Here is a 26314-nt window from a genome sequence, read left to right as displayed (position 1 = left end):
AACTATTCAAAAACATCACCGACACCTTTAGATACCAAATTTTAGGCTAGAAAAATAGAGAATAAATGTAATTACTAGCTTTAAAATAGCACACTGTGAAATGTGTTCTGGTATATGGTTATAAACGAGATTGCTAAAGGTTGAATGGCTTTTGGTCTGTCAGGATAAATTCATAGGTTAGCTTTATTCAGAAATGATTTTTTTTTAGTTCAAGTACACAAGTTATTTAGAACTGATGACAATATTAAATAGGTGTGCATCATTTACATTAATTATGTTATCAAACGAGAACACTTTTACATACTAAAGCATTATTGCTATTTAAGTTCTTGCCCAGGAAGTGATATTTAGAGAAAGACTAATTAGTCATCCATTTACATTACAATTTAATAACAATGTTCTTTTTTAATATATGTTGTATATAAAAAAAGAATATTACCTGAGCTTTCTCAGTACTTGTTGGTTGTAGATGTCTAAACAGCACTTTCTTCATGACATCGAGAAACAAACAAGCAACAACTATGATGATTATGGCAAACCAAGCAGAACCACTTGATAGCAACTGAACAAATACAAAGTACATATCCTGGGTATGCAAAAATGGCCTGAAAAAATTACCAAAGTAGCAATTAGAATAAAGCCAAGTAGTACAAAATAAACAAAACTAACACACATTTGTCCATTCATCCTTAGTTTATATGGGTCTCCAGAATAAGCCGGAGCACCGGGTTACAGTAACGAAACGTCCATTGAGAGGAACCATTTAACATGCATAACAGCTAAGAAGTGGGTGATAATGGTAGGGGAGGAGTGTGCCTAGTGAAGTTAGGGATCACACTATCCTTGCTGCAGGCCTAAGGAAAAGCTTCTTTAAAGTTCCTTATCTTAAAACTGGTCCCTAACAGAAAACTGGAGAAAAGCAAAGCGGAAACATTGCCTTCCTGTGTGTGATGGGTTCCAACTATATAGCATGCTTCACTTATGCACATATATGATGTTTGCATATCTCTGTAGTAGCAGAAGTGATTCTTCTATAAAACGACATGATTAACAAAATTCTCTTTAAATATTCTAATTGTTAAACTGACATTATTTAAAGCAGGTCTGTCCAAATGGCAGCCCCCTGAGACCACTCCCCTCTTTTTTTGATGCAGCTGCAGCTGAGAGCTCTGAGGGTACACATGCTTGCACCGCAGCGCCAGGTTCTTTTAAAAGTGCCTGGTGCGTGCATCTGTATAAATGGTGAAATTTGTATAATTTATATAAATGGCAAAATGTGCATTAGCGCTAGAAAATGGAGGTGGCACGCTTTTGAACTAAAACACATAAAAAGCGTTTTAGTTCAAAAATGCACCCCCACCATTTTCTGTGCACTGACGCACATTTTGCTGTTTATACAAATGCATATGATGCAGCACCAGACGTGTCAGCTCATGTGTGGAGCAGACTCGATTAATGGAGTCTGCTCTGAAATGCTGCATCTCCAGCTCATTGGAGCAGACAAACATGTGTATAAATGCCCTGAGTTCCCTTGTCCCCAGCTTCTGCTTCCTGCTCCCACTCATGGGAACAGGGCAAAGGCAGCAGGAGGCAACCGGGGCGCCCATGTTGCGCATGCAGCAGGAAAAGGAGCATATATGTTCAGCATAATGAACAGTAGCCATTTCCTCTTCTCTCCTACAACAAAATTAACAGCTGCAATGCTGTTAATTTGATAGCCAGAATGCAGGATGTACCTACTAAAACAATCCTCAACCTCTATCTTCTTCAATCACATGTTTAATATAATAACATATATACAGAGAGGTTAAAAAAAAAAAGGCAGAAAAGATTACTTACCAGATAATTCCCCCATAAAACAAGGAAAATAAGAAATAGAATACAATGGATCCCCAGGTTACAAAATGGTTTATCCAAGTCCAGAAATGAGTCTCTAAAGCCATCTAAAAACACAAGCAGAACACATTAGCAATTTATATCTAAATAAACCACTTCTCTTCATTTACACAAAAAGCCACCATTGCTTTAAAACTATTAAATTTACTTTGTTCTTTAACATTAACTCATTTTGAAAAGCCTGAAGCTGTAAAATGAAACTCCTACACCATGAGCAAAACCAACCACAAAAAATACTCTACCCTAACTCCTGGAGAAAATGTGAATTAAATATTCTTGTACTGATGCTATTATGAAATCATTTTGAAATGTATGCTAACTATTCGTCATGTAACTATTTCCCAGATGAGGGTAAACGGTCTACTAACATACCTTAAATGTTACAGTTATGACCATAACTGTAAAGACCAAGGTACCAAAAGTCCAGTTTCCAAACATCTAAACAAAACACAAAACAAAAGACATTATAGAAAATAAGTTAATATCAAATGCAATAAATCAGAGCTTTCAGAAATTTGTTCTAGTAATGAATCTACTCTTATAAGCATCCTGTGACTGATCACTAAGTACAGTAAGGAAAGCAAGGTTACAGCACAAACTACAAAGGGGAAAAATATATCCTGTAAGAGTCCAGATTTACAGCACTCTAAGGAGGAACCTTCCTCCTTGGTTCAAAACACAAACCCCCACGAATCTATAGTGGAAAATGAAATAAATTCAACAGTAAAATGAGGTGGTAGGAAAGTGAAGTCACCAACTGATTAATCGGGTTAATATCCAACTAAACTGTAATTATCAGATGACAGGTATTCCATTCAAAGTGAACATAACTGCTCAATAACAAACTTAAACATTAAACGGTATTTTAAAAATGCAGCATCGTTTGAGGGTTTCACATTTTCAAACAACAATCTGCAATTCAAAAATAATGGTGCTGTTATGCTTTTCAAACAGCACAACAGAAAAGACACTTTATTTCAAGGCTGACCATCTCAAAGTTTAATTTTATCACTCAAACACTTTGTGTCTACTGCTTTCTTCATTCCCTGTCCTCATACATGAAACTATCAGAACTCATAACAAGCTCTGCAGTGTTAAAAACCCAGCTCCAACAAGCAGAAATGCTGGGCTTGTCTCAACTGCATACCCATGTGCTGTACAAATATAAGTCACTCTTACTTTGCTTGCCTCCTCTGTTCTCACGAGCAAGCACTGTGAAATTTAAGATGCTGGCCCACGGCACTAAAATGTTGTATGACTGGCACACTAAATACGTTCAGATGAAGTAAATTTCTTCTTCATCTACTTCTGGTAAATTTCAATACTGTTTATAGGGTATCATTTAAAAGGCAAGCATGGAGACCATATGGAAGAGAGGACATGGAGACAGATATGCAATAAAACTCATCCCCTTTGACAGTTTAATAAATCAATAAAGAAACTGGGATTAACACGGCTGCAGCCCATGTTAGAGAACTGACTTTCATTTTAAAAGAAGTGCACGCGTATCCCCACATTGCCATACTGCACATTTTCATGTTTTTAGATGAGCAAGAAAAGTGGGTTTTCAGTGCATTAACGATGAGACTGGCCTCAACGTACAAGTTCAGTAGATATTAGATCCTTGTTACTACTTAGTGTCTTAAAAGCTAGTATGCCGATCAACGTTTAGAAAAAACAAAACAAACCCCAGCATACTAGCATTTAACTTGCAAACAAAAATTAAATCATTGCTGTTACATGAATGCCCCCTGAAAGAAAGTGTCTTAATTCACGCTACTCTACATGTTTGTTCAGATGGAATATAAAATATGAACAGATTCTTGCAGCCATTTTATTTTTGAAAAAGAATGGATGCTGCATCCTTTGGCTTTGTGAAATACTGGATACAATATTTTGTATCACCTTCTCTTTTTCTAACAGAACTCTTACCATTTGCCTGTTAGGTTTCAATATCTGAAGACATGCACAGCGTGAAAAGGGGGAAAAAGAACTAAAAGATCAAATTGAAGTACAGTGAAATGGTGCAAGGCAATTAAACCATAAACATATTTACGAATTTCACACCCTGTCTTATACCTTTTACTTTGCTTTGCTCCAAGAAGAAAAACCAGAATTAAGGACAAAGTTATTCCTTGCCAGTCATAATATTTAAGAGGCACAGGATTGTAGCAGACATTTATTTTTATATTAAAAACACTTAATAGTTCATAGAATAATAGGGTTGAAAAGGGCCCCAGAGGTGATCTGGTCCAAACCTCAGCACCAGTGCAGGAAAGCTACTCCTAAAGGACTCTTAAAATAAAAACAGACTTCAATTAATGGTGAAAATTAATGTTTTTTCTCCTGATTTTTTCTTGCCATCATGAAGCTGCTAGCAGTCTAATACACTACCTATCATAGATATCCTACATGGGCACACTGTCTTGCCAGCTCCAACAAGAATCCAGCACTAACACAGACAGCCAAAATTGGACCTGCTCCATTTTGTGGTTTATTTAATTATGTTCCCATAATAAGCTTTTAGAAGACACTGAACTCATGCTCTGGATGTGATCAGCAATCAAAATAGACTATGAAAGCTCTGATTCTAACATGCCAATACCTTTCAGCTAATTATATTTACAGAACTTAAAATAGCTAATTTACGTGCGATCAACACAAACCTGCTCCTTAAAATTCGTATTTGCAAAACTGCTAGTCCAAATGTGCACAATATGTTCTGCTTTAAAACCTAACCATTTGTTTTATTAAAGTGGTTTACTTTTTTTTTTTTTTTTTTTAGTATTGCAAAATTAAGCCACAGGTTTATTGTGGCTTAATACCAACAAGTCTGAATGAGACTGATTAGCTATCACACTGATAGTAAATTTAAGGGCCTTTACTATTAAGAAGAAAAAAAGAAAAAAAAAATCAGCAAAAGCAAGGTCTTTCTGAATATACAAGCAGGAAGTCATGTTACAACAAAGGAGGAAACATATACATCAGTTAGTAAAACTCTTTAGCTCTGAGGCACAACTGCTTGATGACTTAAACATCTCAAAAAGGTGATCGGTACCCTCACTAGCTGTATTGAACATTTACTTTTCAACTAGTACTCAAAGTTGCACTCAAGAGAGCAGGTAACCACTGTTTTAAGACCTGTTCAGCCTCCACAAAAGAGTGAGAAAGGATCTGGTGGCCATCTATAATCTCACCAGGGGCAACCACTGGAAAATAGGTGAGGCTCTGTTCCCCCAGGCACTACCTGGGATAACAAGGAATAACAGCCACAAATTGATTGACAGCAGGTTCAGGCTTGCTATCAGGAGGCATTACTTTATAGTTAGGGCTGCCAGGCTCTGGAATGGGCTCCTAACGGAGGTGGTGCTCTCTTCTACCTTGGGAGTCTTCAAGAAGAGGTTGGATAGATATCTGGCTGGGGTATTATGATCCCAGCACTCGTTCAAGCCCAGGGCAGGGGGTCGGACTTGATGATCTGTTCAGGTCCTTTCCGACCCCAGAAACTATGAAACTGTCCAACTTTGGCCACACAAAACAGTGTTTGACCTTTGCCCATTCATTAGAAAACAGATACTTTTTTGTTCGGAAACCTGGAGAAAGGTGGGCTCTTTCCATAAGACATCTACAGGATTAAGGGAACGTTTGAAAATTCTTAAGCAGATTTCTTTTGCGAGCATGACTGCTGCAAATGGTCACTTTGCAGTTTGTTGTACTAAGGGCTGTGCTGCAATGGTGTGAATAGATTATGGCACATATATAGAGAATGTGGGACACAGTGACTAACCTGCCATCAGCGGGAGCCTTTCTTTGGAAGTATTCACAGACCTGATCCAAACCCCCAAAACCCTTACGTTACAGAAGCAAAATAAAAATGTGCATCTCTAGGGAAGTTTAGTTTTTGAAGCATTTATATAAAGGTAATGGTTGACAGCCTCTCAAACCAAAATCATTCTTCTGTACATAACAGCATACCAGGCAGGGGAAATGCATATTTCTGTGTTTGCCTAAACTGACACTGCAATATAACCCACTAAACAGCAACAACTTTAGGACACCAGCTTATGTAGAATCTATGCTCGTATATATTTTCATTACAGATTCCAAGACAACTAGTCACCTTCACTGAAGTTACATATCACAGGGGAAAAAATCCTTATATGGTAACATATAGTTCTCCTGGCATTCAGAGTTTAACAATAAGGTGCACAGACAAGAGTTGCACTGAAGTGAGGATAGCAGGTAATTAAATTGGGTGCTAAAATAAATAACTAGTCTATTAAACTGTACAATCCCTTGTAAATATATGTTGTACTTTGTGATTCTGAATCTTAGTTTCACAGAAGTAGCCACAACTGTTAGCATTAAACATACTGTGAGCTACATGGTGTTGGAGGCATCGGAATAGTAAATTTCTATTGTAGGCAATGACAAATTGACACAGTTCCTGTCTCTTCTTGTTTTTATTGTGACGGCCAAAATACTAAAAAAAAATCCCAAGAAAGATGTTAGGGGTCTGTTTAAAGATCATCCTGTTCACAACATATGAGGAAATTAAAAAATGAGGAATGATGGCTGGGGCTGCTAACATTTGGTTAGGTGCGGGGACAATACCCCTTTAACTACAGACTCCCATCTCAGGGAAGGGTAAGCAGGGGATCTCAGCAACAGGCTTGGAGCAGATTCGGAGGTGAGAAGGGCTGCTGGGATTCTTTCAACAGGCAGAAACAATTAAAGAAGGAATAACAACCTTCACCATATGATTTATTGCCAAGTAGGTCTCAGATGAGTCAATAAACCTGTGGCTTAATTAAACTACAACCCCTTGCTTCCAATCTTTCTGGAGTTTTGAGGACAAATATGTTGGTTCTCCATAAGTATCAAAATATATTCCACACCACACAAAAGACTGCTAGAGATTTTGGTCATGTTTAAGACAAATGCTTATCCCGAAGACCATCTCTCATAACATACATAAGGTGGAAATCCAAGTATTTACTATCAAAAACATACAGAAAAGCAGGACAGACTGCAGATGGAATCCCATAAAAAATGTTAAACCACCACTCTGAAGTTCCTGAAAGTGACCATCAGTAACCAAAAATTGTGAAGATCAAGGAATGCTATTGCTTTGACTTTACTAAATATACCAAACAGTTTTTCTATGTGAACTTTTTTCTTGGTCACTGGTTTGCACAGGAAAGAAATCTGTTACGCTATTAGTACATTTAAGAACTCAAAATACTTGTACTATAAAATGCACGTTGGATACTGTGTTACATTAGCCATAACAAAAGCTACCGGGTTATATTAAAAATATTTGTAAAGAAACAAGTGTGCAATAATGAGAAAAAGAAATGAATCGCTGCCTATTTTAGCTTTATAAGGGCAAAAAGAACTGGATACTAGCTACCTTAATTGGTTCAAGAAGTTCCAAACATCTTAAGAGTTGTGGAACTGAAGAAACACTTTGGACAAACATAATTCATTTAATTTAGATTTATTTTGGTTTTCAGTATGCAACTTCTCCCTTCTGCATCTATTTTCCCTTTCGTCAAAAATCATAGAAAGACATTTTGATCAAAAGTATAATTTTTATGTGACTATCAAATGTACATCATGGAAAATGAATCTAGTTAAACAGCATATAAGTAAATGGTCTATGTTAATTAGTTTGCACAAACAGAACAGTAATAATTAGATAGTGAATTCTGCATAAGGAAGTAAAAATGTAGCAAATCAAAGAATCAGCAACAAATATTCTGAGGACTGTCCTCAAACTCTGGTTTTAAATATTCCAAGTGTTAAGGTCCTCGTAAGTTGTCAAGAGAAACCCAAGTGCAACATCACAGTTTTAAAAATTCAAAATATTGAGTTTTCTAATAACAAATTCTGAGCCTAGCAAACAGCCATGAGCTCTCAGTTGGATACCACTTACTAACTGCTCTTTGTTAAAAGAAAATGTTAGTCAAACAGAGCAGCGCACGTGCTGAAAACCCCTCCAGGTCTTCATGAACATTTGCTGTATGAAGGACTACTGTACAGGGCAAATCCTACATGCCTAGAAAGTATACTGATTTTCAATAATTACTGTTAATTTTCAAAACGTTATGTGTTTTACCACATTGGAAAGAAGGTGAATAAAATCCTGTGTTATATGCAGGCATAAACTGATGAGAAATGATGATCATGTGAATGATTTAGTAGACTCTATTCTCTTTAGCTTTGTCAGTATTTTCCATTTTAAGCTCTTAAAGATTTTAATAATGCGATAAAGGAAAAGCGGTTAAACACATTTTGCATTGATTTAGTATACAAAGTCTTTTTAAAGTCTTGAAAAAAAAAAGGCTATAGGTAAGTTATCTAACACATTCCATTTTATGGTCTTTTATTGCAGTAATTTTTCTTGAAATTTTGCAGAATATTAAATAACTAAATAAAAATTACTGATTATATAGTGTTATGATTCCTGTGATATGTTTTACCTGGCCATTTCCCAGTAGAGAAGTGTCTTCCCCCATCAGAAGATATGAACCATAAAAGAAAACAAATGCATGACAGAAGCCCAAGACAGTCCAATAAAGAAATGGTTTATAGCCCAGGTGGGCATTTTTACTGATGTCTCTGTGGAAATAAAATGGATATTTTAGATTTCAGACCATCTTCATAAAACCAGCTAGTGATTTTGCATTTACTCAAAATAGCAACAATCATTCATTATCTAATATATCTGAGATGCATTTATGTGTATCCGAAGAGATAACAATTATTTCAATAATCAATGTGGGGAACCTTGAGACCCCTGACAGTATTCATCTTTGGTGCATGCAAGGACCTTTAATTACTTTTATAAGAATGACCAAAAAAAGGCCAGTGGCATGTAAGAGGTCAAGGTTGGAATGGCTAAGGCTGACATTCCCTTGAGGTGGGAGAATTAAGAAAGATAAACTAGATCTCCTGACAACCATACCCTATGACTTTACTATTAAATCTTAGCTAACAGGAAACTACTTTTAAAGTTGTACTTATTTTTTATCTGATACTTGCATGCTGCAACAGCTTTGCTGTAAACCCTAATAAGTCTATGTTGTCAATGTCTGCTGACTTTTGTGTTTTAATTTACAAATGTATTAAACCCTCCCACCCCTACACAAAAAAAAATAAAATAAAATAAAAATCTATTGTGATAGACTGTTCTGCTTAAAGGAACTGTAAGTGAGGCTGGTTTTAGCTACTGTATATTTTTAGACCTCTTGTATGCAGCTGGGCATTAGAGGTTAATAAAAACAAACCCCATCCACAACAGCACAACTCCATAGTGAGTCTGGTGTACATAGGGTGCAGTACCACAGCTTGTCACTTGGAGGACTTCTACTCCTAGAGCAGAGCACAGTTTTGGTACTTGTGACTCTGTTGCCCCAACCACTGTCCCATGTCTTCATTTTGAAAATATGATCTACCTCCACCATGACTGCGTGCATGTCTGTGGAGAGAAGTACAGACTGCTGCCTTTTCCCCAACACTTATTCTGGCCACCAGCTGACTGTAGGAGAACTTGTTCTTTTTCTCAACGTGGGGCTGATGTATAAGATGTGGACAGAAACAAAAATATTTTTGACTGATCTGTAATAGTGATAACTATATTTATTCAATTCCCCGCCCCCCGAAGGTTGTTAATAAATTATACAGAATAACAAAATACTGGGCAAATTGAAGTGAATTCAGTAATTTTAGAACATTAGCAACATAACTCCTGACAGCACTAGTTTATTAGAAAGTTTTACTGTTGACATTCTCCTCCTCCTGCATTTAGTTAAAAAGGGATTGCATACCGATAGAGTGCTGGCTTGCTCTGTAATACATGCGGGTGCACATGCTGTTCAAAAAGACTGTAGATGAGGACAGGCAGGGAAGTGAAACAAATATTGTACAAAGTCAAGTACACACTGTCATACAGAGTCTGAAAATGGAAATACAGTTAATTATTTTGAGTAGTCTATAAAGAAATAGGCAAAGTGACTTATATTAGAAAACATTTAATTAAGCATGGCAATAGCAGTTACAAATCCACCTAAACTCATGTAAATGTACACCAATATTGAAAAAAAAATCTATAAATTATGCATGCACGCAGAAAAAGGGTACTCCACTGCATGTCAAGTCATATACTTATTACTGTTTATACTACAAGTGCTCAGTCACTCTGGTAATGGATTGGGATGCTACTAAACTAGGTGCTATGCAAACACAGAATAGAGCATACAAAGTATGTCCTAGTTTGGATATTGCATTTGTGATCTGTTCTTTTTCCTGGGTGTAACATAACATACTAGCATCATTCTTCAGCATCTTCAGTTACAGCAGGCACATCACTGATTTCCTAGATCAGATACGGAAGTAAAGAACTAGAAATCTCTTTTCCTGATTCCAGAGAAATAAATAACTCTGCCCGTCTTGCTTAAACAAAAATTTGTAAAACTAAAAAACGGGAATATACTTTTGTGAAGCAGGCACTAAATTGAAGCTTAAGTTTACACATAGGCTAGAAACAAACAGCAGAATCAAGGAAACACAAGTGTAAAAGTGAAACGTGGTACCTAGAATCTCGAGGCCTAATGCTATCTTACTTTGTAAAAGTTTGTATTGGCTATGATCTCGATGTTAAGAGATTGCTCATGGTTTTATTAAGAGTAAAAGTTACCATCGCACTAGAATTGACACTGAATATACTGCAAAGAAAACAACAGACCTCTTGGCCCAGTTTTCTAAGCTTCAAATTGGTGCATATTTGCACAGAAAGCCACTTTTTGTAAAAGTTACATGGCCCAGAGCTGTGAAAAAAACACTCAGATCCCCGAACTCTGCAATTGTTACTTCATAAACATGGACTTAGCTTATTAAATTTACAACAGCAAAACAGAAATGACTTTACTGGATGGAAAACTAATGGCTCAGAGATTTAATGAAAATTTACCCGTGATAGGTACCTTGCTTTTATATTTAAAATGAGGCTGGCTATGTTTATGGTGCTGTTTGTCCACTTGGAATTGATCATTTCCACAGTACAAACTAGTTTTTCAGTGTCATGAGAAAAATCATGGACCAGAGTTTACAAACACCTTTAAAAAAGTCTAAACGTGACATGCATGTAGTAAAAGAATATAGAAAACAACAATAAAAGAAACCACTTTGTGACCCATATCCATTTCCCAGAAATAGCTGCTCCACATGCATTTAAGTACCAGAACACAGAGTGCACTGAGGGTGGAATCCAAGTCAAGGAAAGTGTGCTGGGAAGAGTATAATTTATATTTTCTTCATAGTTAAGATGTTTTCTTTAACATAAATAAAAACTAAACAGCTGAGTTAAAGACGTCAGATTGCAAAGGGGAAAAAGAAAAACAGAATATCCAATATGTTGGAATTATCTATTCACACAAGCTCTGTGGCCAAGTTGCCACATATAGATACTTATTTCAAAACAATGCATTTTTAAAGTGTCATATTAAGAGACAGATGCTCAAGGAAATGAAATCACCATGAAATCATTTACTGTGTTTTTGCATGTCTGAAACAGTATTAATCATGGGCTTACTGAATAACATGCAGTTTATGCAAAAAAAATCCCCAGCTCCTTAGTTGTCAAAAGATATAGCAAAGTTCATGCATAAAATTTCCTACTGTTCTCTAGTAGTGCATCTTTTTTTTACTTTTATTTATAAAGTCACTAACATTAAAAGGACACTATTCCCGACTTCAAATGAAAATAGTGATTTAAAATGAGTTACTTTTCCTCTCTCTTATGGATGCACACGCAAGCGTGTGTGTGTGCGTGTGTGTGTGTGTGCGTGCGTGCGCGCACGTGTGTGTGTGCGCGTGTGTGCATATGTAGGTATGCAACAGGGTTGGAGTGCTGTTATAGCAGTGACAATCCAGAAAACTCCAAGGGCAAAGATTTTTTGCAATATCTTAAAACAGGAGCAAGTAGGCAGAACTGGTGGACAAGTTTTCCAGAATCAATTACCCTTCCTCACTGTGGATGATGTCATCCTACACATGTACATCAAAAGATGTGGCATATCTCATCCAGGGTACCAAATGCTCTCGTTGATACTATATGGGTGAAATTAGGTAGGAACTATCAGAATGAACTCTAGTAGAAAACACCTCCAAAAGGGAACAGAAATTCTTTACTCTACTACACAGTAAAAATCTGGACTTAAAACAGACAGCAGGTTTATGGTTCATTACAACTTAACAAATACTGCCAGTAATCTCCCTGCACTACACAGGTAATAACTATCCCCTTCCTGAATAGTCTTGCTCTGCCACCTACTAGGTTGTCTATTCTACTGCACCTCTTTTGTCTTGTAATGGCTTCTGATTACACCTCTTCACCCCTAGTTCATAGCCCCTCTTCATCCCTACAAGCAGATTATTTTCAGTGACATGGATCTTCTTTTAGTTCAGGCTCCATCCACCTCTCTCTCAGACCTGAGGACAGGCACTTGATGCCCAAAAGCTTCTCCAACAACTCTCCCAATTCTACAGTTAGTCCAAAAAGACGATACCACAAAAATTATTTGCCTCTCTGTGCATTAAGGCTGCGCAAAGCTTTGGTCGCTGATTCGATTTGGCAGATTCGGCCAATTCAGCGGCTGAATCTCCAGATCCAGTCAGGAGACCCTTTAATCTCTTCAGATCAAATTGGAACCCTCTGAATTGATTCAGAGAGATTCGATGATTCGGACAGAGACACAGCTTTAAATGTTTTTTCTACATACTTCAAGATAACAGGCAGCTCGTGAATGCTGAGATGCTGAGGTGGATGCAGCGTCCCACGGGAGCGGTCCCCAACACGCTCAGCAGCAGAAGTGGACCAGAAGCACTACTAGTCCATTTTTGGGTTTGCCGGGGAGTGCGTGGGGGGGACTCCTGGTGCCTCCTGGGTCTGGGGAGGCACCTGGGGTCTCCCTGCAGCCGATTGCCTAGCCGGAGTGGCACGCAGAGGGGGAGGGTCCCCTGCATGCTTAGTGGCAGACCCAGAAGTGGACTGGAAGTATTTCCAGAAGTATTTCCAGTCCACTTCTGGGTTCGCTGCCAAGCACACTGTGGGGGGCCCACGCATGCTCCTGTGAGACGCTCCATCTGCCCCGCCATCTCAGCATTCACGAGCTGCGCCTGGTACTTCAAGGTACATAAAAAAACCATTTAAAGCTGCGTCTATGGCTGAAGCAGCATCGAATCTTCAGATTAAGATTTGGCCGAATCGAATCAGGACAGTGATCTCAATCAAATCAGTGTCCCCAATTCGGGCCGAGTCCAAATCGAATACGGCCCGTTTCACACACCCCTAACATGTATACCTTTATATTTTTAAAACAGGGCAAAGAAATCACTTTTTTCCTCCCCACTGCTCTAGTGAGTTACAGCAAGACATTCTTAAATACAAGGCATCTAGCACTTACTTGTTGTGAAAACAAACAGAAGAACTGATATAAAAACTGTGGTGTAATAAAGCACACATTCTGAAACACAAAAATGAAAGAGATGGTTAGAGATGTGCTACAGACTACCCCACCCTGAAAATAATGACAACTCGTATAAAGCTGATATGAAGAGCAAACTGTTCCATTTTTACTTTACAACGCAAAGTACTAATAAAACATCACCCCATAAACAGGTCTTATTTTTTGCTGAAAACTGATGAACCCACACAGGTTCAGTTTAATCACACCCATATAAGGATTTCTAATAGCAACACAAATGCTGTGCATATAAAGAAATTTTAAGTGAAAGATTTGGGAGAAAAATTCTCTTTTTTCCCCAACTTGCTTTTTTCATGCAGTCATTTCCATTCTTTACCCTTTAGAGCAGGGATGGGCAAAATATAGCCCACGTGCTGGATTCAGCCCAACAACTAATTTTATCTGGTCCCCAGGCAGACAGTGGCATTGCTCCTGCTCCGCCTCCCACTCAGCCACCAGCCCCAGCCCAGCTGTGGGGGAGCATGTGCACGCACGTGGCTCTCAGCAGCTCACCAAAACTCATTAAATGCCCCCCTCCAGCCCATATAACTGCCCACCCCTGCTTTAGAATCAGCGTCCTCTTTGTGTGGGACTTTCACAAGAGGAGTATGGAAAAAATCTTTCTTGAAAAATATATATGATTAGAGGAGACTAAAATTGGTTCAGCGGCATCAATGCCCAGAGTGAACATTAGCATAGAAATATTTAATACACTATTTTGTGTTTAAACATTTAAAACCATCTGAAATACATTTCATGCAAAGAAAACAACTGCAGTTACTTCAAAGACCTGGGAATAGACTTACCTTATAAAAAAAGTACTGTACAAGGGTTGCTATTCTAATATAGTAAAAGTGGCCATGAACAAAAAGCAACTTTGAGAGGAATTTAAACCGTGCTATTGCATAGTCACTGTTTCTAACAGCTTGTCTTCCTTCTTTACCCATGATTCCTGTAAGATGTGGGGGGGAAAAAAAAGAAATTAGAGTAAATACTGCAGAAAAGTAAATGGAGTTGTAAGGCATAGCATCATAGTTACAAGCATCCAGTTTTTACAAGTACTTGGCAGCCAATGACTCCCATTTAAACATATCAATTGTTACTTTTCTTTTGGTGACTACATTTGAAAACATGAGTGACCGCCTAATTTTTGGCTCAGATTGCGACTGCTGAGCACTTTTGATTGATCTGAAGGGAATCTGCCTGAAAAAGTTTTTTCCATTTTTATACCTGTTTTGGCAATTCAGTGCTGTAGGGCAATTTCTCAGGTATCTGCAAAGGGGCAAACACAACTAGAAAATAGTAGAAAAGCAGCAATTTAAGAATTCCAGGGTTCCCGGTTCATGTGTTTCAAAACAAAGGGCAAAGCAAAGCTATTACATCTGGAATGTAATTCTCCACTGTACAATGACACACCAATTTTGAAAGGATACTGTTGTTAAAGGATACAGATAATGGAGAGCCCAGCAGGTCCTCTCCAAGCGGATTAGGAAAGTGAAAATACTTAGTAAAGAAAGTTTGTTACACTTTTGTCAGTTTGGGAATGAAATGTGGAAATAAAGAGAAATGAGGTGTTAAGCGAGAGAGCCAAGGAATGAGATTTTTGCTTACTTGAAACATGCCTTACAAAAGGCGACATCCATTTTGTATCCAGAAAAAGCTTGTTACAGTTCTTTTTGAACGGCAAGAGCCACCTTTTTAATTCATACAGAATACAAAAGAATGATCTGAAGGGAAAGTAAGCGAGTTGCAGAAATGAGTACGGAAACAAGATGTGATTTTTCTGATGCAGCTTTTTGTCTTCCTTTCATTTTTATATATGAACAAGATGATTAGGCACTGCAGAGGTGCAATCTAGGAAAGAGATGAAATCATCTCTGAAATGAGCACTTTTTAGATAAGAGGTAGACAAGAATATATATATATATATATATAAAAATAAATAAAACAGCATTTAGTTGCAGGCAAGTCTAAACCTTAATACCTTTGGCTATTTATATATTGCAGAAATAGATGAGTGAAAAAATGGACTGAAGTCTTCTTTTTCGTAAAGCGTTATTCTATTTTTGCAACATAAAACTAAAAGCCATTTTACATTTTTAGACTCTGCAGTAGGTATTGGGCAAAGACTTCTTTCAACAATGTGATTCATAAAAAAAGGCACACAAGAAGAATCATGAAAGATCATGAATTGACAGAGCTCACTATTCTAAAGAAAGGAAGGTGAGAGAGCACCAGAGTAGGGATAACAGACTTCAGAAGAGCAGACTTCAGAAAACTCGAGAGAACTTGTGGGAAAGGTCCCTTGGGAAGATAACCTGATGGAGAAAGGAGTGCAGGAGAGCTGGCAGTTACCCAGGGAGACTATATTAAAATGTACAACAGCAAACTTTCTTGGTGCAAAGAAGATGGAAAGCATGGCAAAAGACCTTTATAGCTGTATCAGCTCTTCAATGATTTGAAAAATCAAAAGGAATAATGCACAAAAGTAGAAGCAAGGGCACATAACCAAGGATAAATATAAAGTAGTTCAAGCATGTAGAGATAAAAATCAGAAATATTAAGGTGAAAAATGACTTTCAATTAGCAGGGGCCATAAACATTGAGACACTGAGTTTCAATAGAGAGTGCAGAACAACTGCAGGTGCTTCCTCAGCCTGAAGAAGGGTGTTTCTACCCAAAAGCTTGCAAAGAAGAATTTTTCTAACTATTTTAGTGTGTCTACTAAAATATATCAGATTTATCCAAAGAACCTCGTCTGCCTATAAACATTGAGAAATATTTTTATTAATATTTCAGAAATAAGGGGGGAACAAAGTGAACGACAGACCCACTTCTGAATAGGAAGAAAGAGCAAATAATGGATGATGCAGTGAAGGCTGACTTCAATGCATCCATTGCTTCACTCTTTAAAAAAAATTGTGGTAAGGGGATAAACACAGAAAGCCTGCAAAAAAACAAATTAAAGAATTATTAGCTAGAATATACATGAACAAGTTGGCAGGGCCTGATAGCTTCTCAAGACCTAGGGAGAATTTATCTGAAATAGCCTCTGAACCATTAGCAATTTTCTCCTAGAGCTTAGATGACAGAGGTGGTCTCAGAAAACTGGAGAAGGACATGCAATCCTGAAAACATGAGCCCTGAGCAACGGATGAGAGGACTGGGTTTGTTTACACCAGAAGAGAAAAGGGTGGAAAAATAACCACCTTCCAGTATGCAAAAGGTTCCTAAAGAGATGACAGCGAGTAATTCTTCTCCATGGCTATGAGGGGAAAGATGAGAAGAAATAAACTTAATTTGCAAGTTCGGGTTCAGATTAGAGATTAGGAGGCACTACATCACTGTTACGGTGGCTAGGATCTGGAACCAACTTCCTAGGGAAGTGGTCTTCGCTCCTACCTTGTGTAAATTCAAAAAGAGGTTGGATGAACACTGGTCTGGGGTCACGTGATCCCAGTGTGTGCTTCTGCCAGTGGTGGAGGGGGTCAGACTAAACGATCTGTTCAGGTCCCTTCTGACTCCAAACTACTATGAAACTATGCAGAAAAGAAGATTTAGTGTGAATATTAGTTTAAGATTTCTAGCTGTTAGTGATGAAACACTAGACTGGGCTTACTATTGGTGGTGTTGAACCTCCTTCACTAGACATTTCTAAGAGTAGGTTAGACAAATCTCTGTTCGAGATGATCTGAGTAGACTCAGTCCTGCCTTAGTGTAAGGAGCTGGACTAGAAAATCTCTAGAGGTCCTTTCCAGCCTTCTGTGATTCTTTTACATAAGTATAACTAAATGTACAATAAAATAAAGTTCAGTGTACCATATATGACAGATCTAATGAGAGAACATCAATCACCAATAAAATTAAATCAAGAAAAAGCAGCAGGGCATATTCAATACACACAGCCTATCATGTATTCAGCTATTGCGGGAGATAATAAAGAACTCTGATTCTGATCTACTGTATAACAGGCCCAAGCTTTTGATACGTAAACTGCTGTTTCAGAAGGCAAGCATTCACCCATTTTAAACCCCACTGGACTTCTGAGACTACGGAAAGACTGCTGTATTATTATTTGCAGAAGTAAAAATATTTGAAATTCAGCAGTTTGAAAACCACGAGTTGGGACTACCTTTGCAAACATATAAAGCTTCATTGAGAACACCAACTTAGAAAGATACGATTTACATGAATTGAATTCTAAAAAAGGTCAGTTACCGATGCCAACATGTGCTTCTTGTATCATGCTTACATCATTAGCACCATCACCAATGGCTAATGTTATAGGTTTCTCTGGCGATGTCTTTAACAGTCGTACCACCTGGAAAAAAAAAAAGGGAGGAATCTTCTTAATTTATGTATTCAGGCTAGGAAGTGCTGTCACTAATTCCTGAACAGATTTGTTCTTTACCTATACGCAAATTAAATCACTCATGAACCCCATGTACCAGCATTTCTGAGCAACACTATCTCTAGTATGTCATGTTAAGTAGAGCAAATATATAGCACTGTTGAAAAGGCCTCTTGCTTTTGGCCACAACTGTTTGATTAACATCACAAATACCTGGTAGCAATTACACAGACCATGTGCCCAAAAATACAACAGCTCTTTTACTTCCACTAGAAATAACCAAACAGCACGTTCAGAGAAAGTTACCCTCAGCTTGCTTTCTGCAAAAAGGTTTTTTGGAGACTATGAAAACAATCTCATTACTTTATCAGAATATGTATTGTGTAGGACAGGCAAAAAACATTATTCATGGAAAGATACTTCAGACAAAACAAAACTGTATATGATATCAGTCACCCAAAATACTCTTAAGAAAAGTATTTTTTCCAACAAGAAAAAAAAATAAAGCCCAGAAAAGTTTTCCATGCTTTCACAGGCTGCCTACTAAAAAACTCAAATTAAACCCGCCCCCAAAACCAAAAAAGCTGCTATCAAAAAATATATATATATATTTTATCACACAAAATGCACATGAACAGATTAGGATGAATATACACTCCCTATATCTAGTGAAAAAAAAAGGGAGCTGAAAATTCACTAAGAAAATAACTTATAGGTTGTAACCTTCAAGATGAGATTTCAGGATTATGTGGAATAAAGTATATCAAGAAAAAAATCTCATTTGGTAGACATGGGTAAATGTAACACAAAGCTAATTTCCTGAAATTCAGCTTCTCTGCAAATATTCTTTGACACCACTCTTGCCCCAGCATGATGCTAAAAATGGTTCATTACAATATAATTCCCCCCCTACAAAACAAAACACAACAAAACGCAAGACAAGAGTGACTGGAGATGGTAAAGCTCAAGAGATGTACTCACAGAAAACTGGTAAAATGTGCCATCAAGAAGGGCGAGAAGTAACCCACGGATATACACATTTAAAACTCCTGCAGATTTCTGAAAAATTCTTGAATTAAAACAGGAAATGAAAGAAGCCGGGGAAAATACCTCCCTAGGTGTTTTGGAGCAGCAGTGAGCAAAATGATGGAAATAATACATGGCCTGTACGGCATATTTCTATTTGACATTTTGCATTGGTATGAAGTTAATTTGCAGATTAAACCGCATACTAAGAAAACGGCCCCAAAGTACTTAGAAATAGAAAGCTTGACGGAAAAGGATTGGCAAGATCACTCTTTCCACGTTAACTGGCTCTGAACAGAAAAACGACTCTTGAAAAAGATTTTTTTGCTGATGAAACACCTTGACTTGGAGTCTGCTTTGCCTGGCCTGTCTCACCCCCATGAAAAAGGGGAAGAATGTAGGAAGAGGAGTGACTTGAGCGTGGTCATGTTAAGTAAACAGCCCCATGGGAGAATGCAGTGCAGGATTAAAATGTTGCTCCCTGCTGCCCCAAATTCACCTTCAAATAACTGGATTGCATTGGATGAAGCAGGAGATGAAAGAAGTAAGACATGCTGAACTACAGCACTGTTCTGGCCCACTGGAGAGTGAGAGAGAGAGAGAAAGGGTGGGGGGGGGGAAGAAAGAGAGGCACAACCTTATTTCACTAATTCCAAAGCTAAGGATCCATAAAGGTGCTAGTAAAATTATACACTGTCCATTAAGTCTAAGAGGCAAGACTAGAATTTCCGTGAAATACCCTAGCAAATCAGTCCTGATAACTCCAGCTAAAAGAAGTGCACATTTGCACAATGTCTCCCCAGATTACTGATGTACAGTAAAACATGGAGTTGCTAATGTAATAAAAAATGCATAGGTAGCATTAACAATTTTCTGCTGCATGCAGACAGGAAGAATTTTGAATAGAAACCTCACATTAGAAAAAGTTATTTGTGTTAGATAAATGTGATCTCTGAGGACTAACAAGTGTGTTGTGATTACTACCTATTCAATCAGTTACCAAAAGCATTTAATTAGACATTCATTTTCAGGCCAAGATGCCTGTAAGTCTGAGAAATTTTACCAAGCACGAGAAATTTTACTTCAGACAATAAAATTGAAGGTATATGCATTTTTGGACTAGATAAGGGTAACAAGATCCCAGTATTATTCCTTCCGTATTTTTCTTTATAGTCTGAACAGAATCAATCGTTTGTGCAGACTCTGTGGGATACCCAGCAATTTATTAAAAGGTAAAGCAAAACAGATCACATAGCAATTAATGCATAAGATACATTATGCTAGTGTAGATTTCCTTAAGAGCTTTAAAAAGAAAAGAGTTACTTCCCTGTAACCGGAGCTCTTTCAAAGTATATAATAAACTTCCTCAGATCCAGGTGCTTGGAGTGAAAACCTTGTAAAAACCATTCTAGTTTCCTGAGACTAGCACTGGATGACAGTGTGAGAAGTACTCCATCCCATGTCTTCCTGCTTGTCTATAAAGGGGTCCATAGACAACCAAGGGCTCATATGATACAGAACTCTACTTGCAAGAGAAAACAAGTCATTGATGCTGCATGAGTACTTGAAGCATAGATGCTGTTGGCTGTAGTCCACCTTGAGGCTAACAACTAGACTCAGCTGTGAATTTATTCTCATATTAATACAAGCTAGAAAGAATGCTCCCTAAAAATACAAATCTATATAAAACCGTCACAGAAATTATTTTGTGTTTTCTTTATGCTTCTGATAAATCCGAAGAGGTATGCAGTCAAGCAATATACTACAAGATCCCTGCAATTATATCTAAGTTAGGGTTACCATATTTCCAGTTCCAAAAAAGATGACACCTGCTGGGGGGGAGGGTAACTCACTCCCAACCCACAGTCCTCTGCTCCCCCCCACCTCCTCCCCCAGGCCATGCTGGTGTCCCCAACTCCTGACTTGCAGTGCCTAGGCGCTGCCAGTGCCACTTGCTCCTGACCTGCAGCCCCCTGGTGCCCTTCACTCCCAAGCCATAGCCCCCCAGCTCTGCCAGTGCCCCTCACTCCTGACCCACAGCCCCCTGCTCCCTGCTGGAGGGGGCCCCAGTGCAGCAGCTCTGACCAATGAGGGTGGTGGCAGAGTGAGTCTGGCCCTGGTGCAGGCTGGAAGAAGGCTCCTGCACCATGCCAGAGGGCCTTGGGTATGCCCCCGCCCCGGCAGCGTCTCCCAGTTGCTGCACTCCTGCCCAAGAGCATGGACACCAGCCCCAGCGCCACTGGCCTGGCCGTCGAGCCCCCCACTGCCTTCAAAAGGGCCCCCCACTCCCTTTCCCCACTGGAGAGGCAGGTGCCTCCCTCCTCATCCTGCAGCGTCTCCCAGTTGCTGCACTCCTGCCCAAGAGCATGGACACCAGCCCCAGCGCCACTGGCCTGGCCGTCGAGCCCCCCACTGCCTTCAAAAGGGCCCCCCACTCCCTTTCCCCACTGGAGAGGCAGGTGCCTCCCTCCTCATCCTGCTGCAGCCCTGGCACCCAGACTGCTTTCCCCAGCACCAGCACGTGGGTTCTGTCTCTCTGTCTCTGTCTCTGTCTCTGTCTCTCTCTCTCTCTCTCCCCCCCCCCCCCCAAGCCCTGGCCCTCCACCCTGCACAGATATACCTGTATCTAGCTGCCAAGGCCACCCCCTCCACCCTGCCTGCATGCCAGCCACATGCGTGTCCACGTGCACATGCACGTGATGTCCCCTGCCTCCAATCACCCTCCCCCTGCTCCTACCCGTGGAGCAGAGAAAAATCCCAGACATTTGTTCAAATAAAAAACAAACAAACAAACCACTTGGGCGGAGATCAGAGGACCCAGAAAGAGGACACCTCCAGGAAAACCCAGATACATGGTAACCCTATCTAAGCGCAATTAAAAAAAAAACAACAACAAAGAATGGATAAATGAAAAGTGACTGTGATTAGGTAGTCTGTGGTGTGCTGCACAAAAATCGCTGGAGAAGCAAGCACAGGCAGTACCTGAAGATACACTATATACATGTTAATTAATATCTCTACTCTCTGTCAAAGGTCATATATCCTGATAAAAGGTCCTCTCCGCCTTTCCAGTACAGGAATTTGAAAATAGAACACGGGAAATTTAATACACTCTTGTAAAGCACTGAAAAAAATTCTTCCCAATCCAAGCCTCGCCCTTTTATCTCAGAAGAAAAGTAAGAGAACATTAATAATGTCTCATTCAGAAGAAATTAAAGTTAAGCCTTTCTTTGCAGTTTGGTCACTTATTCCTGTAAGCCACATTTAAAATAAAGCAATGCTCTTGTAATAGCAGAACACAGGATTGGCACTATTAAACAGGGTACCATGATTCCCTTTCCTTTCTACTACGCAAGTTATTCGCACACTTAATTAAATTCCTATGTTTATATGCAGGGAATATCAGGAGTTTTCAAACTTCCTCTTTATGCCCTCATAACAGGTCACTTCCATTTATACTAATTTCAGAAATAGGTTAGAACAGCTAGAATATAACTATGCCAGCAAAAAATGGAATACACTGGTAGGTTAAAAATTCCCTATAAAAGAAAACAGTAGCAATACAGATGTAGTTTGGTACTAATCACAGAAAAAAAGAAGAATGAAGATGGACAAAAGTACACACACAGTTTGACCAGATGGATTGCATGTCTTCAGTTTTAAGGAGGAAGGTTATGGGCTTTTTACAGATCAGCTTTCTGGAATGGGAACAGCAGAATTTGAACTGGCTGTCTGTTTAACTATCTTCTCAGAGAACGTATGTGAACTGGTGGCATATTGTGGTGCTTTATTTTTTTATGATCATTTCTCATCTTCGACAGGCAATTCCCTGCTGTCCCCCAAAAGTAATTTCAAGAATGAGGCTAGAACTAGCAATATCATCATGAGAGCAAGGCAAAACAAAATAGTTGTTTAAAGTCGAGATGACAGCCTCTTTAATAGCTATCATAAACGCTGTTGAAAAACAAGATGTCTTACAAGATTTTTGCTATCTCCAGAAAAGGCTGAAAATATTTTCAGCATTAAGTGTTTTTGATTTGACTGAAATGAACAAAATTGAAAAGAGGCCTAAAAATGAGACTAGATGTAAAGCAGTTGCAAGAAACAAGAGAACCTTCAGGTGCACAGACCCCATTCTGATGTTCAGAAATAAAGCCCATTTCTCCCCCAAGTCAATCTTGAGTTAGGAACTATATTGTTCCTTCTCCATACATCATCTCCAATTTAATCCTGAGAGATTTCTCCATTTAGCCATGGGGGTGAAATGCAAAATGAGTTCCTTAAAAGGGGTATTCTTTAACTTGGTTATGTCAACAAGACCAACCTCTTTTCCTATCTGGAGTAATATAGAAAAGACAGCTGACTCTCTCAAGTAGCTTCAAAAAGCTGGGATACTAAAAATACGAGTAAAAAAAATGCTAAAAAAAAAAATCGCACAACTCTGCTACTGCCACTCATTTCAATATCCTAGTAATACTTTGCCAACAAACAAACAAAAAACCCCTAACAATAATTACTTTTACGAACAATGTTACTCAAACATTTTCCTTTATTTTTTGTTGATCTGTCCTAAATGAGCAAAACATAATACAGTGTGTATTGCTATGTGTATTCTAGGGAACAGTGACCAACAGTGGCTCCAGGTCCAGAATTTAATTAGGGACACCTGGAAGCGTGTCCCTAATTATTCCTCATTATTTTGCTGCAACTGCTCATGTTAAGTTCTATTGCTTTGAAGCTACCTACTGCAATATGCATTATACTGTGTGGAACAACCAAGCAGCTGGGTGACAAATCTCTCAGATACTATGTTAGATTAGCAGCTGTCTGTGATGTATAGAATTAAGAAATTCATGTTAGACACTGATTGACCTCTTGTTTCTCTCTCTGATGTGGCTGACCTAATAATCATCTTACCACCGAGGGACACTTAGGAGGTAATCTGAGCTAAAACAAAACAAAAATGCTTGCAGCAGAAATTCACATCTGCTAGATGACCAGATAGCCTACCAATCAGTAGGGGAGAACACAAATGAGTTTGACACAGGTCGTCTTTGGTTTCGGGTTCACTACATATTCTTCAAAACAGAATTTCTGAATGTCAAACTTTATAAGGAATTTTGCAATGCAAGAAACCAGCATAATCAATGCGATAAAGCCTCTTACAAAATGAGACAGCCCTGTAGCTTAAAAGAAAACTTAATACCGTATAATGACTTACCTTTGCCTTCTGCAGGGGAGCCATGCGACAACACAGCACCGCAGAACAGTTTTTACAAACTTCCATGAACAGTTTCTCATGTTCCCTGAGTGCAAGAGAGAGGCTGGTCCCATCCACAACCAGCCCATGCTGGATTACGTGGTCATCTTTTATTCTGTTGAGAGAGAAAATGTTATTTTTGCATAGACTATAACTTATTATAGTTCAGTTACAAATTAAGCAGTTTAATATTATAGAATTGCAACAGAAACTGAACAATAAATTAAAAGCAAGAACATCTGTCAAAACTTCAAAAGCAACTAGCTTATGAATGCCAGAATAGCTTTATGCACGATGTGTAAATAAAATAAGCGACTGGCATCAAACTTGGCAAATAAAATACTAGAACTAGTAACATCATTCAGAGAGCTATACATGATACTTTACCTCCTGGCTAGCTGCCTCAGTTGCTCAGCACATGTACTGTCTGATTTGTGCTGTACAAGTTCAAGGATGTTCATGGTTCTATGAAAGTGTCCACATGATAAACTCACACTCACAGCCGTTTCATGTTTATCTCCAGTGAGCACCCACACTTTGATACCAGCCAGTCTGAGGGCTTCTATAGTTTCTTGGACTTTTTCCTGGAGTCTGAAAGTAAGAAAAATATCTACTAATTCATACAACTGTCTATATAGAGAGCTTTCATTATGCCTGAATTTAATGCAGTCATTAATACCTTTTAATTATGCTAAAAGGTAAACAAATAGATGCACTACTGTGGTTCAGTAGGATATTTTATACATAACTGGATTACTTGGATTAAATAAGAACATTCCTAAAACTGTCAATAAAATGTACTTAATCTAATCAAACAATCAGCATTAAATGTAACTTTGATAACTGAAACTTTTGGTAGCAATATCTTATTTAAAACTCAAATATTATGAATACACTTAAGACACATTTTGCCTCCTATGTCAGCAATTTAAGGTCAGAGATTACTATGAAAATCGGAAGATGTTAACATTAACATTGTTTGCATACAGATTCCCCATATTATTCCAGCAGATTAAGAATACACCATAGTAAAGAGAATAGTCTCAAAAGTGATTAGTCTTCAAAGTTTTTCCCCAGGAGGTATCTGCAAGCCCTGAAAATGCAGGGAAATCAGTCAGATTGTGTTCTGTGTCCTTTACAAGACACACTTCTAAACAGTCATCTAAAAAGCCTTATAGCTTACAATTGTGTGTGTACACACACATACACACTTCACAAAGCACAACAGTTTTGCTGGTAGTCACCACAAAAAGCATTTAGTGTATTAAAAAAAAATATTGATGTACAGAGAAATACACATCCAGATTGAATGAACTTTTGGATAATTTTTATAGGTTACACAAAAAGAGACCTGAGCCTGCTTTGTTTTTGGAGTAACAAAAGGTCCAGTACATACCTGTCCTCTACTCCTGTAGCCCCAAGTAACTCCAGATCTTTCTCTATAAAACTGAATACATCTGCTAGTTGTTCTTCTCGTTGCTGTAAGGCAGTTCTGGCCTTGTGAAGGCGTTTGTCTATTTCCTGATACTCCTCAGTTGTGAATCTTCTGTAAGCTACGCATAAAGTTCTGAGCCCCTTCTGTTATTTGATAAAAAACAGGAGAGCACAGCATGTTTCTTTCATGAAAAGAAAATTGTGAGGTTTATTACGCATATATATTGCTTTAGGACACGGGTGTCAAACACAGCTTGTGGGCTGGATCTAGCATATGGAGCTGCTTTATCCAGCCAACTGGGCTGCCAGCAAGCCACTGGAAGTTGTGGGGCATGGCCCGCTGCAAAATTCAAGACCCACTGGCCCCATTGACTGTGGTCATTGGGAGCAAGCCAAGTTTGCGATTGGTCACCCCTGGACTCTTCCCATCACTGGTGGACCCCTGCCCCTGGACCTCTTGCCAACTCCAGGTCCCTTGCTGCGACTGCTACTGGACCCCTTTTTGCCCCTGGCCCCTTTCCCACCTCCAGAGCTCCACAGTCCAGATTCAGCCCAGGACCTCAAATGAGTTTGACACTCCTGGGAATACGGAAGGTAGTAAAACCAGGCAGAACTACAAATGCAACCTGAATATCTTATTCATATATAAAATGTGCCTTAGGCATATATGACTTCAACTGAAGATCTCAGTGTGGCAGAAGGCCTTTCAAAGTGCCTCTTATCCCCAGTAAAAATAACTTCAGTTTCTGCCTGAGTTTAGCTTCAGCCCAATCCTCCTTATCCAGGCCTCTATAAAGATGGGTGATTGTGGTGTTGATT

General features: G+C 38.7%; 1 protein-coding gene across 3 annotated transcripts in view; it reads right to left on the bottom strand.

Annotated features, from left to right (window-relative positions):
- The window catches only part of ATP11B (ATPase phospholipid transporting 11B (putative)), a 114821-nt gene that overhangs the window by 21112 nt on the left and 67395 nt on the right, over positions 1-26314 (bottom strand). For all 3 annotated transcript variants that reach the window (XM_090056325.1, XM_090056323.1, XM_090056324.1), the window contains exons 18-28: positions 25458-25639; positions 24449-24652; positions 24023-24176; positions 17643-17745; positions 14231-14376; positions 13365-13424; positions 9729-9856; positions 8382-8520; positions 2269-2334; positions 1840-1943; positions 440-605 (exon numbers count right to left, since the gene is read on the bottom strand). In XM_090056325.1, the coding sequence (XP_089912451.1) occupies positions 440-605; positions 1840-1943; positions 2269-2334; positions 8382-8520; positions 9729-9856; positions 13365-13424; positions 14231-14376; positions 17643-17745; positions 24023-24176; positions 24449-24652; positions 25458-25639 (1452 nt within the window). The remainder of the gene's footprint in view (positions 1-439; positions 606-1839; positions 1944-2268; positions 2335-8381; positions 8521-9728; positions 9857-13364; positions 13425-14230; positions 14377-17642; positions 17746-24022; positions 24177-24448; positions 24653-25457; positions 25640-26314) is intronic.

This window comes from Crocodylus siamensis, chromosome 6 (assembly GCF_052110815.1).
Source record: "Crocodylus siamensis isolate JL-2025a chromosome 6, ASM5211081v1, whole genome shotgun sequence".
Taxonomy (NCBI): Eukaryota; Metazoa; Chordata; order Crocodylia; family Crocodylidae; genus Crocodylus; species Crocodylus siamensis.
Note: the sequence above shows the minus strand (reverse complement) of the source record. Positions and strands in the feature narration are given on the sequence as shown.